General features: G+C 40.6%; 1 protein-coding gene across 6 annotated transcripts in view; it reads left to right on the top strand.

The window, feature by feature from the left end:
* Positions 1–19,410, top strand: part of CAMKK1 (calcium/calmodulin dependent protein kinase kinase 1) — a 311,605-nt gene that overhangs the window by 271,391 nt on the left and 20,804 nt on the right. For all 6 annotated transcript variants that reach the window (XM_077482348.1, XM_077482343.1, XM_077482344.1 and 3 more), the window contains exons 12-14: positions 2,729–2,802; positions 4,445–4,532; positions 18,214–18,342. In XM_077482348.1, the coding sequence (XP_077338474.1) occupies positions 2,729–2,802; positions 4,445–4,532; positions 18,214–18,342 (291 nt within the window). The remainder of the gene's footprint in view (positions 1–2,728; positions 2,803–4,444; positions 4,533–18,213; positions 18,343–19,410) is intronic.

Below are 19,410 nucleotides of genomic sequence, written 5' to 3'. Positions count from 1 at the left end.
CCAATAGTAGGACTGGGTGGGAATCTGTACGCCAACATGCCTACCTATGTTTAACATTGTGTTTTTTGGGTTGTATTATCCAAACAGAAAAATGTATGTGTATTGGTTTCTTTTCTGCCTGTATTATGTTGATGGCTCTGAGGCTACTACCATCCTTTTGAAAAAAAATGTCTAAATAAATAAAAAAATATATTGTATATTGTGTCCAATTCTACAACTCTTGTGCTGTTATTCATGTATTATACTTATTAAATATTCCCCAACTGATACATCCACTTACCAAAAGTAACCTAATTGCCCAATAAATTAATAAACACTATGTAGCACTTCCAGTCTTACTAAGTGATAAAAAATTCCTTGAGCAAAGCCTTCCTACATGTGATGCAATATGCACATATTTCATCCTTTATAGTATTAAAATGGTAAAATCCAAAATGAACAGCAAAAAAAAAAAAAGTGAGCAACAAAATAAATTCAATAACTTCCCTGTAACCAAATCCACAGTGAACCAGTCCATGTTATGTTTTAGGGTGCCAAACACAGTATCTTCATGTTTCTTCCCTAACTGTCCAGCCTTGGTGTACATGCAATCCCTCCACCTCAAATGGAACTTACATATTTTTTTCCTTCCTTTAATGGAAAGGTAGAAAGCCCACTGGTTCCATGGCAGCTTCCTCTGATTGCATACACCCCCTTTGAAGATTATCTTAATTTCTCATCAATATATACAGTATTGTTCAGTTTAAAATATGTAATTAAACATGTTGATAGTATAAAACCACATATTTATTGAAAACCTAAAACATGAACTTTATCCACTCACATGATCCTAGTGAAAATCAGTACTATACGTAACCACATACTATTCCAAATACATCACAATAGTTTGGCTGCTTCACATGTAGGAGGATTTTGATGAAATATAAACTCTTAAAGGTAGCGCTAAATTCCTAAATACATATCCACATTTAAATGAACCTCAAATATATATATATATATATATATATATATATATATATATATATATATATATATATATATATATATATATATATAGGCAAAATACACAATCGTGTATGAAAAAGTGCAATGATATTGAAAAGATTATAGTGCAAAATAATCACATTTTTTACACCAATAATCTGTTAGAAATAGTAATAAGTGCAAAGTCTTAATTCAAACAAAGGTCAAGTGGCAGCTTTATTCGGGGTTTGCAAGGTACCCCAGCGCAGGTTTTTCTCTTTTATTTTACGGACTTTGATGAAAACATTTTTTTTATCGCAAAGTAGGATTGGGAGCACTACATAGTAGTTGTTTGATTTTTTTTTTTAAAGATAATAACTTAGGATTGGTATTATAATACAATAAACAAATTAACCTCTTACCAACTGTGTAACACATAAAAGCAGCAGGAAAAGTGGACTTTAACATCCTCCCAACCCAACATTTGCATCTATGGTGGTCTGAGGTTTTGTGCTGAGAGACACTCACTGTGGAACAGGCTTCTGGCCATATGCCTAACTTGAGAACCAAACACAGCTGTCACATGATAGAGAAGCCGCACTGCATCCCAGCATTAAAGTCCACTTAAAAACCTTTAGCTAACCTTATTGCAAGCCCTTACCTGTTTCTGTTTTCAGACAGTAAAACACATAAAGATAGGTAAAGTGAGTGCACTTGATTGCATGATCATTCTCAGTTTTACGAAAGGGAATGGTGTCCTACTAGCATACCTTCTTACATAATATCATTCATTGGACATGAAACTGTGCTGTAAATCTGAGGGTATGTTTGGGGGTGCCAATATATTGACCCCAGGGTCTGTTTGTACAGATGTATGGGAAAAGCTAGAAGCTGGGCAAAGGAGCACACATGGCAAGGTTTCTGGGAAGTATTTCTGCTCTGATACCTAAGGAGAGGAAACCCCCACCACACACATTGCATCTAATCATCAAGTTTAGAAAAGATTGATCGATCGATATACTGAATATTGTATATTGCATTGAAATATTTCATAAATTGGATTAAAATGTGCATGGGCACTATAAACTCATTGATATATTTTCTCCAGCTTGCCTGTAAACCCATAGACACATTCATCGGAAGAAAAATTCTTAACTAGCAAAAAGTCTACTCTGGTGCTGTGGATTTCTGCTGTGCTACACAATTCAGCTTCTGATTTCCATGTAATATGCTTATACAAAGAGTGATTTATTCAAATCTGTCAAATAACTGGGCTTTGTAACAAATATTTCTACCCCTGTAGTGCAAGTTGTGTTGAAAATACTAGAAGTGAAACAAAACCATTTATAAATAGCCTAACACTGTCAAATGGAGATTACCCTAAATCTAGTGCACAGAATGCCAGTGCCTTTTGTGTTTGTGCTTAAACTTAAGTAGTCTTCCTGTTCTGGTTGTTCCCTATTTTTTATAAAGGTTAGTGGAAAGGTAGGCACATGTCAAACTGAATGGGCACCAGTTATTTATGTTCCTACAGAACTGCACTATTTATTTTATGTGGTAAATTAGATAATGCTAAAATATTAGATTTGTTTAACACTTTCAAGACAAGAACGCTACAAATTACCAGTTGAAATATGTTTATTTCTCAAATATATTTTTGTAAATTGTGGTTTAGTTTGCTAAAGTCGTCATTACCAGATTAAGATCATCATATCTTTTCTGATCTTCATATGTCACCAATAACTGTATTTGTTGTTTGTTTCAGTGTCCTTTTATGGATGATTACATCTTAGTTCTTCATAACATGATTAAACATAAGCCAGTGGAATTTCCCCAGCAGTACGTAAGCTATGTATTTTATACATATATATTGTAGTTGTTGAGCTTTTTTACATGTTAGTTACTGAAAAGTATTTGACATCCTCTCTAATGTTCAAACCAAGGTACTTAGCTTAGTAAGGGTTTACTAATATCTGTATTATATTTCTGAGCTATGCATAAAACAGTTGTTGAGCAGTGAAACAGATTAGATTTGTGCATAAAATGTCTTTATGGTTAGAATTAAAATTGAACTTCATATAGATGTCTAAAGGCCCCAGTTACTGTAAAGTCATAAAAATGTAAACTGATGTAAATACCTAAAACATTTTTTATATCTACCTCCTGCAATCCACTGCATGGCAAAACAGACTGATGGAGGATTTGCATTATTAGACAGTTGGGCACTGCTGCATGCTCAAGTGCTGACAAAACAACACTTCTTTTTGGAAGGGGTATCTGACTGTACAGTTTTTCAATATGGATTATGACCATGTATGGTAGCTGCTTGCCTGGAGTTAAAGTGGATGTAAACCTGAAAAAATGTTTTTTAATTAAGGCTTGCACCTTGTACAGTATAGGATTTCATGTCTTCTGTGCCCAGTCTTGCTACAAAGTTAATCCAGCTCTGGGCAGTCCTCTTATCTTTGTTCAGTGAGATAAAAATGGACAGACAGAGAAATTGGAGTCTATTTCTTCCCCCTTGCTGTGAGTGACAGGTGATTTACGTATCTTGTGCATGAGCCTAAGCAAGTCATTCTGTGTACTTCAGATCCCCTCCTCCTTTCTTCTCCAGGTCTCCCAGGATTGGCTGCTCCACACCTCAGTATGATTAGGCATGCAGTGACTTTTCTGGGTTTTGACTGGATGTTAGTGATCATAGCAGAAGTTCAGTGTAAGAAATACACAGGAGAAAATGCATGTTGACAAGGGAAGTGTAGAGGTGGGCGGAGAGTCTACTGACATCACAACTCCACCCACCAAGCTTTAGTCAACAGACCCACCCACATAATCTGCAGTTTTTTGGGTCTCATAACAGACAGAGGGGAGACATTTGACAGGTAAGCATACATGCAGGAGGCATGTATATCCTTAGAGATGACCACTAGGGCAGTCATTTAGAAAGCATGAGAGTGGGTTTACATCCACTTTAAGCCTTTGTTGGTCAACTCCACTTTTGTAGACCTAACATCTGATCAGCTATAGCCAGGTGATGATTAGGTTTGCTAGTCTCTTTGGGATTATATAAACTCCTCAGAATTTGTTTCAGTTGGTGCTTTAATTAAAAGGATTTCTTTATATTATATACGGAATGCAGTTATCTGTAAATGTATTGTTCCATCAATGCTGAATAAGGCAACGCAGGTTATATCCTTGTTGTCTCATAGAACTTGGTATATTTATTCTACTGTTCATTTGGGTTCATAAAGGTTAGTTGTTTTGCAGAACCTATCCAATTTTCTTCCAGTTTCTGCCCTGCTATTATGGAATGTCTTGTCTGATAGCAGATGGCTTTCTGATAACAATATCAAGATTCTTTGAGGAGCCTTGGCTTAGAAATGCATTAAATATATACACAAAAAGGTTGAAACCTTTCCTTCATTATGGCTGCCCCTCCTTATCTGCAAAAAGATAACCTAAAATGTTTGTTTTTTAATTAAAGGCCAGTCATAAGTGATGAACTGAAAGACTTGATTGTGCGAATGCTGAATAAGAAGCCAGAAGATCGGATAACTGTTCCAGAAGTAAAGGTATACATTATGTGCTGTATTTCATATAGCAGTGATGGCGAACCTTGGCACCCCAGAGTTTTTGAAACTACATTTCTCATGATGCTCAACTATACTGCAGAGTGCATGAGCATCATGGGAAATTTAGTTCCAAAACATTTGGGTTGCCAAAGCATGCCATCCTTGTCATAGTAGTATACCAAAGAATAGATTTTTGGATGCCAGGAACAGTCATTTTTAAAAATATTTGTTAAATATTTATTTGTCATTGTTAATCCTTCTGGCTTTGTATGCTTTTTATTTTTCTGGACTGCACATGACCCCCAAAGCATAGTAGAGTTTTTTTTTGGTCTATTAGTCATATTAGACAATCACAAAGAAACTGTTCCATATATTTTAGCAGGGATTCTAAATCTGTCATCAAGTATCTTTTACATGCATATCCATAACTGTTATGCATACAGTTTTCATATTCTATTGACCCAGTAGGCTCCAGTGATTTGGAGAGAATACTCATAGTAATTATTTTGCAGTTTATAATTTTTTCACTGTGTTTATAAAGTGCATTTAGGGCAAAAAAAAAAAGTATGAAGCCAGGTTTACACTGAATTAATAAGAAACGTTATGTAGGCCACATAAATAATGACTCTAAAAGCCATGTTCAGAAAATAAGTAATATTGTGCCAGGATTATTTAATAAAGATAGTCCCTGGAACTCTAATTGCTATAATGTACTTCTCAGAAGCAACAATAGTGGCATTATAGAAGACCCCAAATGAAACTAGGTTGCAGACAATATAAAATGCTAAGAGAAATAACATACAATTCAATTAGGTTGTTTGTCTTGTGCTAAAAAGACATGGTGAGTGCTCCAAGTTCCTTTGTCCACATTGAGCAGTGGATATTAACAGTTAAATGAGTCTCGCCACCCTGAACACATTTTCAATATACCGTACAGGTATGCCTCACCTTTCATAGTTTGTTAGGAAGGGCACATATGTGCCACACAGATATGCTGCACCTGCTCACATTCTCCTTGGTTTCGCTTCAGGGGGAAATTTCTAAATTCACCATCCTTAGCTGCAGAAAACCTCATGCTGCGTACATACGATCAGACTATCCGTCGGACAACCCGTCGGACTTTGCAGCGGAGGTCCGCCAGACTTTCCGAGCGAGCAGACTTGCCTACACGCGACCAGACTTTTCCGGCTGACAATCCACCGGACTATGGCAGGGGTCCACCGGACTTTTCAAATGAACGGACTTGCCCACACACGGAGTAAAGTTCATTAATTTTGAACGTGGCTCTAAATAGACAGAAGGTAGTCAATGTCGCTGCCTACATCGGCAAGATTGACACCTTGCTAGCCCCGTCACCTGGTATGGATTTAAAGGGGAACCCCTACGCCAAAAAACGGCATGAGGTCCCCCCAAAGTCCATACCAGACCCTTATCCGAGCACGCAGCCCGGCCGGTCGGGAAAGGGGGTGGGGATGAGCGAGCGGCCCCCCTCCTGAGCCATACCAGGCTGTGTGCCCTCAACATGGGGGGGTGCTTTGGGAAAGGGGGGCCCTGCGGCCCCCCACCCCAAAGCACCTGGTCCACATGTTGATGAGAACAAGCGCCTCTTCCCGACAACCCTGGCCGTTGGTTAGCGGGGTCTGCGGGTGGGGAGCTTATCAGAATCCGGGAGCCCCCTTTAAGGGAAAAAAGTGTTAATAAAAAACACAACATAGGTTTTTAAAATACTTTATTAGACAGCTCCTGGGGTCTTCTTCCGTCATCTCGCCGGACACCTTTGCTATCTTCTGCTCTTTTACCGCTAGCGCGGAGGAGCCCGGCTTTCTCCTTCGTCACCATCCAGGGGTCTCTTTCCGTCTTTGCGGGTCTTGTCCCGCACTTCAGTTCTTCTTGCCAGGCCTCTGCTATCTTCTTACAGCTCTTTTACTAGCATTGGCCTGGTCTTGTCACTGTCGCCTTCTTCTTCGCCACCTTCTTCTCCTCCTCTTCTTCCTTCCGATGTTGACACGACGCTCTCTCCGGCCATAATGGCAGGGATGCATTGTGCGGCGACATATATAGGGATACGGGGCGAGGTCACCAGGTGATGTCACATGGTGACTCCGCCCCTGATGTCACAGTCCCAGCATCATCCGTGCTATGACAGCATAAGGGGCGGGGTCACCATGTGACATCACCCGGTGACCCTGCCCCGTATCCCTATATAAGTCGCTGCAAAACGCTGCCTGCAGAACACAGGCGGCATCCTCCCCTGGCCTCTTAGTCTTGCTAGTATTGGGGTCAAAACTTTTGTAAATACCCGGGAAACAATGGCTAACCCAAAGGAAAAGGCCATGAACTGAAAGTGGCGCTGTTCCACTGCAAAACTCAAAAACTTTTGATGAGCGTGGAAAATTGGCACATGTAGATATGCATCTTTGATGTCTATTGATGCTAGAAATTCTCCTCCCTGTAGGGTGGATCTATGCAAAGAGAGCGAATGTTTAGGAAGCGGTTCGGAACTTTGTGATCTAAAATGGGTCTGAAATCTCCAATCGGTTTCAATACCGTGAAGAGATTTGAATAAAACCACATACCTTGCTCTTCTGAGGGGGTCTCTGTGATTACATCCTGAGACAGTGAGCCCAGGTGGGGGGGGGCTCCAGGGCAAGGGACTTCCAAACCTTCCGAGCCCTCTCCGCCCCCCGGTAAATGGTGACGGGGCCTGTGCAGTGCCTGGCTCAGCCTGCCGGAGGGCTGTTTCCCCTTCGAGGTGAGGGCCACCCGAAGCGGTCTAGCACCGGAAATAAAGACTTTCTCTTGATTGGGTCTTTGGGGAGTAGCCTATAAATACCAACAGAGATCACCCATCCCTCAAGGATCTCTACTTGCCAAGCCCCAGAAAAAGAACAGAAGTCTACCCCCCCACCTTGATCGAGGGGGGGCGCTACCTCACAAGGAGGCCTTACAACTCTGTAGGCTTTTGCCCTTAGGCATGGCAAAATATGAAAAGTGTGCGCTGCCGCATTCATATAGCACGTGCCATGGAACAAGCATCTTTGCAAAGCACGAATGTGTTTATGAAACATGTTATGCAATATGCAGTATGCAATATCTATGCAGACATGCATTCCCATGTGATCATGAGGAATCATGTATATTTAAGTAAACGTATTAACATGCCTCATTGTGCAACCTGGCATCTCTAGGCGATCATGCATCCTTATGCAATCCAGCATCTTTATGCGATCAAGCAACCTTTACGCGATCAAGCCTCTCTGTGCGATCAAGCGTCTTTATATGATCAAGCATCTTTGTGCGATCAAGTGTGAACTGGTAACAGCAGTTATGTTCAGCAACCGTGTGTATCTGCAACCGTGTGCCTCATCAACTATGCATTTCAGCATCTGTGCATCTTAGCAACTAGGCATTTTTAGCAACTGGGCGTTTTACCATCTGTGCGTTTTCAGCAACTTTGCGTTTCAGCATCTGTGCACAACTGTGCTTTTTAGCAAGTTTGTAAGCAAGCACCTGCCCAACTGCAGTTAGTCCTATACTTAGACCTGCAGGATAGCAAACACATATGCACTATATTGGAGATACAACTCCCTAAAATGCACCCATGCTCATGTTTTTCAAACATGTTCTTTAAAAAGCATGCAATTTAAGCAATAAAAGTTCTAAGCACGGATATAATGCTGTTCCTGCCTACAAGCAGATAATAACACTTTTAAGTGAACTGCTAATCATCCAGGAGTGTACTTGCATCTACTTACAAATTAACATACTCCTCTGATAGGCAGAAAATATGCAGCATATAATCCTGACTTGTCTGCACCAGTTCCCCCAAGTGAGTACTTCCACATTCATGGGCCGCTGTTTTGTCTCCAAGGTCTATCTGACCTGCCACCACATGGCAATGGCCGCCCTTCCTCTACCTGCCTATATAAAAAAATAGACTATTCCTGAGCAAACCTGCGCCCTCTAGTGGCTGGGGAAAAAACAGCAGCCCGCATGAGCAAGAGCACATAGCATAAATAAACAGCCCGGAAACAAATAGACAGTCAGATCTTAAAGAAGTCCATAGGAATTACCCCAGGATCTTCTTAACGTACCATTCCCACTACACGGTACTTTCTGGAATACTCAGTGACCCAATCTTCACCCATCACAGTGGGTTGGAGTAATGCCAGACCTTCAAGGATGGGTTCCCTTTGTATGCAGGGTCCGCTGCCTTGGACCTGTATATCGTTCTGCCAGAGCAAACCTGTGGTATAGGAATGTGACCAAGGTGCTGGATCCCAGGGCCCAGCTCTCCTAAGAGAAGCGTTACAGGCAAACCTTGTTCTTCCGTACCTAGGCTCGGGTACCACCCACCTTAGCCTTTGAATCTGGCTCTCTGAATGGATCTGATTGCGAAGCTCCTTGACCCTCACAGGCCCTTCAAGGGAGCTTTCTTAGCACAAACTTCAACTGTGAAGAACACCTTAGACACTGTCAAAAAAACTGAGGTACTATCTGAGTATAACCCATACAGTTATTGACCACTTTAAGACCGTGTCTCTTTTTTAGATGTGGTGTTTACAAGTTAAAAACAGGTTTGTTTGTTTTTTTTTTAAATTACTTGGAACCCCCAAACAGTATACTTTTTTTTTCTAACATCCTGTAGAATAAAATGGCAGTCATTGCAATACTTTCTGTCACACCGTATTTGTTCAGCGGTCTTACAAGCGCACTTTTCTTATAAAACAAAATACGCTTATATTTTTAATTAGACATTTTTTTTATTGTGAATGATAATGTTACACCGAGTAAATTGATACCCAACATGTCACGCTTCAAAATTGCTCACGTTCGTGGAATGGTGACAAACCTTTACCCTTAAATATCTCCATAGTCGACATTTAAAATTTTCGAACGGTTGCATGTTTTGGGCTACAGCGGAAGTCTATGGCTAGAATTATTGCTCTTGCTCTAGTGATCGCGTTGATATGACACATGTGTGGTTTGAACACCATTTTCATATGCTGCGCTACTAACGTATGCGTTCGCTTCTGCACGCGAGCTCGGCAGGACTTTTATAATTTATTTTATTTTTTCTTATTTTATTTTACCTTTTAATTTTTATTTTTACACTGTTTAAAAAAAAAAAAAAAATCTGTTACTTTTATTCATATTAGAAGGAATGTAAACATCCCTTGTAATAGAAAAAAAGCAAGACAGGACCTCTTAAATATGAGATCTGGGGTCAAAAAGACCTTAGATCTCATATTTACACTAAAATGAAATAAAAAAGAAAAAAAATCGTCTCTTAAAAAAATTTAAAAAATAAAATGCCCCTTTAAGAGCTATGGGCTGAAGTGACGTTTATGACGTCGCTTCCGCCCTGCAGTGTCATAGAGACGGGGGGGGCCATCTTCCCCTTACTCGTCGCCATGTCAGCCCAGGGGACAGATGCGATCGCCTACGCCTCTGCCGATGGCTCCGGTAAGCGTCGGAGGGCACCGGATAGCGGTGGGAGGGAGGGCCCCTCTCCCGCTATAGATAAAAGTGATATTGTGGCGAATCTGCCATAGAGACCACTTTTATCTTGTACCGGACCGCCTGCCAAACACGGGGATACTGGGGTTATTGCAGCTACCTGCTGCCATAACGATATCCGTCCCCAAAGTAGGGACGTACATGGGCGTGCAGCGGTCTGAAAGCGGTTAATACGGTGCTGTATCCCTTGATATACGATAAAGAAATGCATGTGGTGTTCTAGTCCTTGGCATTGCATGAAGAAACTGCAGAATCGAGTCCTGTTCCATTGTCTATATTGGTAGACCTGTCATCATGCACCAAAAATGTATAAATGAGACATAAGCCTTGCATTTATATAGATCACAGCTTTCTAAGATGGCCATTCAGGTAGCAGACACAATCCGCTAATTTATCTTTAAAATTATATTGTGGGTGTTCAGGTTCACTGCCTATTGAAATTCGAATGTGTTCTCTTCTCATAGAACTGCATATATTCTCATTCTGAAGTTAATCTCTGTGTTGTGTATGATGACTTTTAACAGTGCAATATCAATTTAAATGAGTCTTTGCCTAATAACACTACAGTATCGTTGTTTTTCTCTGTGCCATTTTATAGGAAATCTAATTTATTCTACTTTGTTCTTTGTTATATCATTCCTGATTCCTTTTCTTCCACCTGACATATTGCAGAATCAGATGAGATGCTGAAATGTTAAGGAAAAAAACATCATAATACCTTGTTTTGGTTAATTATAAATCTAAACTAAGAAAAGCTTAAATTTTGTAAAAATCAAGCTAACATTAGATTAATATTGCAGAGCATAATTATAAAGCTGCATTGGACTGGAACAGATGTTTTATAATCTTATTGATGACAGGAAATGTAGTTTTGCTTCTCTCTGGCCAACCTGTAAATCACAACTACTGTTATAAGAATGCCATTTAGTGTACTGGCCAGTACTTTGATGAACCACTTTGCAAGAGCCAGCATACGCCAAGTGCTGACTCTGACACTAGCCACTGAAGAGCTCCCATAAAGGCAACGTAGAGATGCTAAAGTAATACTGTTTGTATCGTTTCTTTATCTGCGAACATTTGACGCATTTAAGTCTAGTTATAGCACTTCAAAATAGATATGTGTTGCGAGGTAAATCCAAGGTCAAGTACAGCCACATATGAAGTGCCCTATTTTTAGATGTCCAACTGTGCATGTTTAGCATTGTAGGCATATCTGCCCTGCAAAACTGGAGAAAAAAATGAAAACAACGGTTTTCAGTTCCAGGGGCGGACTGACAACTCATGGGGCCCCCGGGAAATAGGAGAATATGGGGCCCCCAGGCAATCGGAGATTATGGGGCCACACAGTATACAAAAACACACACACACACACACACACATTATACAATCACACAATATACACATACATGTATGCATAGTATACACAGACACCTTTCTATTGGCTGAGAAGGCACTGGAGAGGATTTTTACATACTGTCCCTGGTTTTACTGAGGCTGGCAACCCTGATGGGGCCCCCTACGTGCCCGGGGCCCTCGGGCAGTGCCCAAGTGGCTGAATGGTCAGTCCACCCTTGCTCAGTTCTGAATAGACATGGAATGAGGATTGGGTGTTGCAGAAAAACCTAATGTGAAGGCTGAGGTTGCTGCAGGGGTTAATGTGTGGGGGGGGGGGCATAGGGTAGGGCAGTGATGGCAAACCTTGGCACCCTGGATGTTTTAAAACTACATTTCCTATGATGCCCAACTACACTTGCATGAGCATCATGGGAAATGTAGTTCCAAAACATCTGGGGTGCCAAGGTTCACCATCACCGGGGTAGGGCATTGCTATCAGTGACAGAAACTGAAAACTGCCAGTTCTGATTGCTATTATATCGATTTAAATAACGGCTAAAATGAAGCACGGATTAACATAAAGGAACAGTGTTAGCAATTACTTTGGAACCACAGACATTATGCAATGAACTTTTGTTAATATGTAGAACCACTAGTCTAGCTTCCACCCAATTGTAAAGCTGTAAGACCTCCTTCAGATTGAATGCTATTACCATATTTATTACATGGTAACAGCACATTTGCTGAGCAGCAAACCATAGGATTGTCATGGAAGAAAAATAGCTTTTTTTTTTTTTTTTTTTTTTTTTTTTTGATATCTAGGTATGTGGTCATATAACAGCTGTGCAGTTCCAAGAAACTATAGCACAGTCATCATATTATGACAGATGTTTGAGAGAGAAATGATGTTTGGGGCTATCCTACAGTGAGCAGGGTAAAAAAAAATCTGCAATTCACAGATGTATGCACTGCACATTACATGTCTTTGCTGACTAAGTCGCATTTGATACTTTTTTTCTAACATTTTTATTCATAGTGGTTGATAGAAGATGTTAAAATCGATTATGCTATAGCTAGTGATTAGTACCTGCTATATGTAGCTCATTAATGAAATATGAAACAGAGTATAGTTTATAGCAATTGTAATATGGGGAATGTTTAGCACAATGGTAGATGCTATTTTTATATAGTGAGTCCATGTCACACATCCATCATAGTTAAGGGCCTGGTAGCCCACTTTTATTAGAAAATATTATTTTATTTTATTATTAATTATTTATTATTTATGTATGTACTTTTATTAGATTATTTCCCGCCTTAACTACTGCAACTCTTTCCTTAATGGCTTACCCTTAAGCAGGCTATCCCCCTTCAGTCTATTATGAATGCTGCTGCTAGACTAATACACCTCACTAATCGTTCCATGACTGCTGCTCCTCTCTGCCAATCCCTTCACTGGCTCCCCCTACCCTACCGTATAAAATTCAGAATGCTAACCATAACATACAAGGCCATTCACAACATTGCCCCCATCTACATCACCAACCTCATCTGCAGATAGCACCCAAATCGCCCCCTCCGTTCCTCCCAGGACCTCCTGCTTTCTAGCTCCCTTGTTACCTGCTCCCATGCTCGCCTTCAGGACTTCTCCAGAGCCTCTCCCATCCTCTGGAACTCCATGCCCCGGTATATCCGATCAGCCCCTACCCTGTCCACCTTTAGGAGATCCCTGAAAACTCATTTATTCAGGGAAGTCTATCCCACACCCACCTAACAACTGTCCCTGTGCCACCCCCATCAAATCATTCTCTGCAACTATTACCTTTTGTACCACCACCCCCTCTCTTTAGAATGGAAGCTCTGTGAGCAGGGCCCTCCTGTACCTTTTGTATTGAACCGTACTGTAATTGTGTTGTCCCCCCTATACATTGTAAAGCGCTGCATAAACTGTTGACGCTATATAAATCATGTACAATAATAATTAGAAGGGAAAAAACAAAACAAAAGTCCATCCAGGATTCCCACACAGGGATTTCAACTTTAGTTAGTAAACACAAATTAAAAATACAGAGCCACCTGGCTCTCTGGTCAACACTCAACAGTACCTCTGCTTATTTTGGTCTCCCAGACCACAGGCTAGTCAGCCTCTCTCTTGCTTCCTAGGTGACAGCACCTTGCTGTTCTGGCCCACATGGCCTCTTGATGGGGTCCAGCTAGCACCCACCAGAGACTTCGAAATTCTCTGCAGCCCCCCTGGACTCACTGGACTCCTCAGCTTCCTCAGTCTCACAAACTCTCTTAGCTGGCCTGCCTTTCCCAGTCCTTGAACATAGAATTGCCCTCACATGGACTGCAGTCTCCAACAGGGGTGCCCAGCTCTTCTGACAGGGTCATGTCTTCAATCAGTTCAAACTCCCACCACCTACTGCTCTCACCAGCTTATCATTATAAGGGCTGTGTGCACCTGGACACAGGATTGGAAATTCCCCCACCTACTGATTTCACCAGCCCATTGTTATAAGGGCCACGTACACCTGGGCACACACCCTGCAGGTTGACCACAACACCCAGACACCGGGTTGAAAATTCCATCCTTCCCAAGACTCTTTGGAATGTCCAAACTACAGAGCCCCATCCAGATATAGCAAAATCCGAAGAAAGCTGCCAGAGCAGTTTTCTCCTCTTACAATAAATGCTCTGTAGTCCTTCAATCAGCTCCAACTCCCACCACCTACTGCTCTCACCAGCTCATCGTTATAAAGGATGTGTGTACCTGGGCACACACCCTGCTGACTATCCAACACATGGACACCGGGCTGGAGATTCTCCCACCTATTGCTTTCACCAGCTCATCTTTATAAGCGCTGTGTACACCTGGGCACACACCTAGCTGGTTGTCCACAACACCTGGACACAGGGTTGGAGATTCTCCTAATTCTCCCACCTACTACTCTCACCAGCTCATCGTTCTAAGGGCTGTGTACACCTGGGCACATGCCCTGCTGGCTGTCCACAACACATGGACACAGGATTGGAGATTCCCCCACCTACTGCTTTCACCAGCCCATTATTATAATGGCCATGTACACCTGGGCACACATTCTGCTGGCTGGTCACAACACCCAGACACAGGGTTGGAAATTCCATCCTTCCCAAGACTCTTAGAAATCTCCAAACTACAGAACCCCATCCAGTAATGGCAAAATGCGGAGAAAACTGCCAGAGCAGTTTTCTCCTCTCAAAATAAATGCTCTATAGTCGAATGCAAATCCTGTGTTTTTTTTTAAACCTATTTTTCAGGAGGCAGGGACTCGCACAATCACACAATCTTTACCTTTGTTTAGTTTTCCACGGAATGTTTGATCAATAAAGGCAGTTGGTCACATCTTTCTAATTTTACTTTGTATTACTTCTATGTATTTTGTTTGCTGAAGTATAAATATAATGCATATAATCCTAAAAGTAAATATCGTACATCTTCAATAAGGTAACACTGCGGTAAAGTGCATATTTTAAAGCAAACAATAAGATTTTATTATGTCAGATTGTCAAAACATTGTTTCCAATTTTTGCTAGTTGATTGTTTAAGTGCCGGTTCACACAGGAGCGACTTGTCAGGCGACTTAGACGCCTGACTAGTCGGGCTCCGTTCTGTACTATGGAACCGTTCTAATAGGAGCAACTCAAGTCGCTCCGACTTAGAAAAAGTTTCCTGTACTATTTTTGGGGTGACTTCAGGTGACTTGCATTGACTTCTATACAGAAGTGGTTTTGCAAGTCGCTGCTGAAGTCGTGTGCAGGTCGCGTCTGTGAGTCGCGCTGCAAGTCGTGTTTCCCCTGTGTGAACCGCCACTCACTGTGCTTGTGTTATTGGCTCACTTTTCCTAAAAGTCTGCACTAAGATACTAGTCAGGATTTAGGCATCCTCTGCAACAAAAATTTTATTTTTGTTCAAATACTCCCAAAGGGTTAATCACTTCTTATAGGATTCCTGCATTTTACTCATTTTAACACTGCGTCAGTCAATTTAATAATGAAACAGTCACAACCATTCAGATTCATTTTGCACATTGATATAATCAAATTCCTTCACAGCAGAAACAGGTAGGAATCAGCAATCAAATCTGTTAAATTCCATGCAATGGGACCCCACAGAAAAGTTCCAGGGAATGTTCCCATTAGTCAGGAATAACGGAATGTCAAGACTTGCTCCTGTATTTTTAAATTGCACTCAGAGGAGACGCATACAAATTCCAGGCTACATCTTTCCTGGCTGCAAACTAGTACCCCCCCATTTACTTTTTGCACCACTAGGGGCACCACCTAGCTGCCAATTGGCAGGCTACATGGTGGCAATACACTACAGTTGTATATTCTGCTATATTGTGCTAAAAACTCTGGATTGTAGCATAGTGAGCTACATAATCTTGCGTACCCCCTGCATTTATAGATTGGAGACCCAGGAGTTTTAGTGTATGTCTGCAACAACTGTAGTTGCTGTTTTAGATGCTGCCTTCAACCCCCTTACACTTTTTGTTGTTTTATTGTGGGTTGTTTATATTTTCTAGAGGAAGAATATTTTATTTTCTCTTGCTTTTGGCTTTTTTTTTTTTTTTTTCAGGGTACTCAGTATATACCTACTGACATATTAAGTCAATGCAAATACAATTCTTCCCACTGCTGGTGTAACCACTTATTTGCAGTATTAGTTGCCTCCGGAACACTCCCAAATCGCTGTCCCTTTTAGGTGTTTTTTTGAGATTAGGAAACAGATCCTAGTCGGAAGGAGCCGGGTCAGACGAATAGGGTGGATGGGGCAACACTTGAAAGCCTAAGGAGGTCAGTTTTGCCATTGTTTCACCTGTAGTGTGTGACAGGGGTCCTTTTTGTTAGGTTGTCAAAAGTTTTGGGATCCACTTTGCTGCAAGCTTTCTCATTTCCAAATCGTTGTGGATAAGGGCACCAACACTCTCACGTGATATTCCCAGATATGTAGCAATACTTTTGGCTGATATTTTGCAGTCCTTCATGATCATGTCATGGATGGCTTTCACATTTGCAGGCACAGAGACAGAAACAGGCCTTCCACTGGGTTTCTCACTTTCAAAACCAAAATGGCTAGTTTTAAAATTGTCAGCCCAATGTTTAACTGTTGCATATGAAGGGCACCTTTCCATTGGAGAAATAGGAACTTGATTATGGTCCTATGCTCTTCCACATTGAATTTTTCTGAAGTTGCTGTCAATTTGGACCCGAAAAAGAAAGAGAAGTAGATAGTTGATTTTTGTACATTGAATCTCGACAAATTGGCCAGTACACCCTGCAATTTACAGCTTCCCATCTCAATTTTTTCTGGGTAAGGCTCAATACTTATCATCACTCCCTCATATACTAGTTGTTTTGATACTGGGCTATTTGTAAGAAGGTGAGGGTTTTAGCTCCTTCTTATTTTTTTTTTTTTTTTTTTCAAAGAGGAAAATCTTTCTATTGTTTTTCATGTTGTGGCTCCTACTTCCAACAGTCAATTAAGGCATATTACTGCTGGATTAGATATCATATTCAAAACTTCCTAAAAAAAGCATTTAAAAATTAAAGCCTAGATTTAGCTAAAATAATAAAAATAAATGCGCAAAAGGGCCATTACTTACCGTTAGTATGATACATCCCTTGTGTTACCCATTCAAATTATCTGAACAGGTAGTTAGAATATTTTCTTTCAAATGTTGGCTGAACCATATATTTGCTGTACCTAATATGCAAATCAATTAAAGTATTTGTTAACACAGTGATTTCAAAGTCCGTTATCAAGAAAGCAATCCCCAATTACTGACTAAAATCACTTGTATGTTTACAGAAAATAATTGCTATGTACCTTTTTATTTGGGGATTTATCCTATGGTCAAGTGATGGCTCTCCCTTCTTCATCTCTTCCTTCCCGAAAGCAATGGGCACGCCTGTAAGTCCAGCGGGCAGGCATAGTGTGATGTAGTACAGAACAGGAATGTGCATCTCCTGTCTGTGCGCTGCGCTCCAACAGGCTGTTCAACCCCTCCACAGCCTGCACCTGCAACACAGCAGCACTGGGCAGGGAGAGCATGGCTTCAAAACTGACGCTAGCAGGTTGGTCCACCCCTCCAATGGCTGCACCTGAAACAGCAGCATTGGTTGTGGGAGGGGGGGGGATTAATGGCAGGACAGGGAGTGCCGTGGGTTCAAAACTGACTCCAGCAAGGTGGTCTGCACCTTCAACCGCAGTACTGGGCAAGAGGGTTATGGCACTGTGTTGGGGAGGTGTATTGCTTAAAAATTGACTACAGGAGATACAGGCATGCAGTGCATGACATGTTTTATCTCCTAACAGTGATCCTGGGGACTCAAATTGATCATGCCAACATGGATCTGCTTCCGTGTTGGCGTGGTTAGTTTGAAAAAGGGCCTCATGGAACTGAGGAGGATCACCACACCAGGCATTTACCAAGAACAGATAAAATAAATATGCAGGATACATTTATTAAGAGCTCTATAACTAAAATGACACACATAAGCAATCATCATTGTAGTAGCCTACACATTAACAAAGGTATAATTATTATTCTTCCAACATCAATTTTAAATTATTTAACATAATTTTTTCTATACATCTTCTCTTTTCAAAAAAAAAAGACAACTGAGCTATTTTGGTGATTAGTGATTACATCTGATGACAAATGTGCCTTAATAATGATGTATAATTTTATAGGAAAATTATCCTGGAAATGTCTTCACATTACCTTCATAAATGTATTCTGTAGATTAAATTGTAATCTTTGTTTTTTGTTTTGCTCAGCTACATCCTTGGGTGACCAAAAATGGTGAAGATGCATTGCCCCTGGAGGAAGAGCACTGCACAGTAGTAGAAGTGACAGAGGAAGAAGTAAAGAATTCAGTTAAACTCATCCCAAGCCTGACAGCTGTGGTATGAAGCATTTGTATTCTTCTTTTATTCGTAGCTCTGTGACTCTTCTGATATCATTGTTGGTGCTGAATGTGAGAGTTACATTTTATGCCATAATATACCCATCCCAATATATGCTGAGAATTTGTGCAATTGTTTGCAGCCTGAGGTTGAACAACAAAGTGAAGATAAAAAAATAAAACATTATAATATATAGCAATAATTGGCCTCTGCATAGACCTCTTTTGTAGTGCCATCCAAAATCTCCAGCAAATGAGCCCTGAGTTCCACCTTACTACCTATTTTTGGGTTGAACATGTGTCTACAACTCCATAAATTTGGGATATTTGCATTGTACACCTTTCGACCGAGAATTATTGAAAATGTTTATTCTGGGTCTCTCTAGAGCAGCCTTTCTCAATCTATTTCCCCTGAAGAGCAATTAAAATAGTTTTCAGCTCTTAGGTAATCCATGCCAAAAATTAAAACAAAAAGTAAGAATTAAAGCAACCACTCTTAGTAAGTTTGTGTGTGAAGAGGATTAAAGTTTTGGAATGGTCCAGCCAGATCCCAGACCTGAATTCTATTGAAAATCTTTGGGCTGATCTAAAGAGGGTTGTGCACAGGAGATGCCCTTGCAATCTGACAGATTTGGAGTGTTTTTGCAAAAAGTGGGCAAATATTGCCAAGTCAAGATGTGCCATGCTGATTGACTCATACCCAAATAGACTGAGTCCTGTAATAACATCAAAAGGTGCTTCAACAAAGTATTACTTTAAGGGTGTGCACACTTATGCAACCATATTATTATTTTTTATTATTTTGACTTCCCTCCACTTTAAAGATTTCAATTTGTTGTTCAACTGAGTTGTACAGTTTATAGGTCACATTAAAAGGTGGAAAAAGTTCTGAAATCACAGAAACCTGACATTTTAACAGGGGTGTGTAGACTTTTTATACCCACTGTATGTGTGTGTGTGTGTGTATGTGTATATATATATATATATATATATATATATATATATATATATATATATAATGTGTGTGTGTATATATATATATATATATATATATATATCTATATATATA

The sequence above is a fragment of the Lithobates pipiens genome, unplaced genomic scaffold (assembly GCF_037356315.1).
Source record: "Lithobates pipiens isolate NorthernLeopardFrog02 unplaced genomic scaffold, aLitPip1_a1.2 Scaffold_16, whole genome shotgun sequence".
NCBI classification, from domain to species: Eukaryota; Metazoa; Chordata; class Amphibia; order Anura; family Ranidae; genus Lithobates; species Lithobates pipiens.
This window is presented reverse-complemented; position numbering and strand designations above follow the sequence as displayed.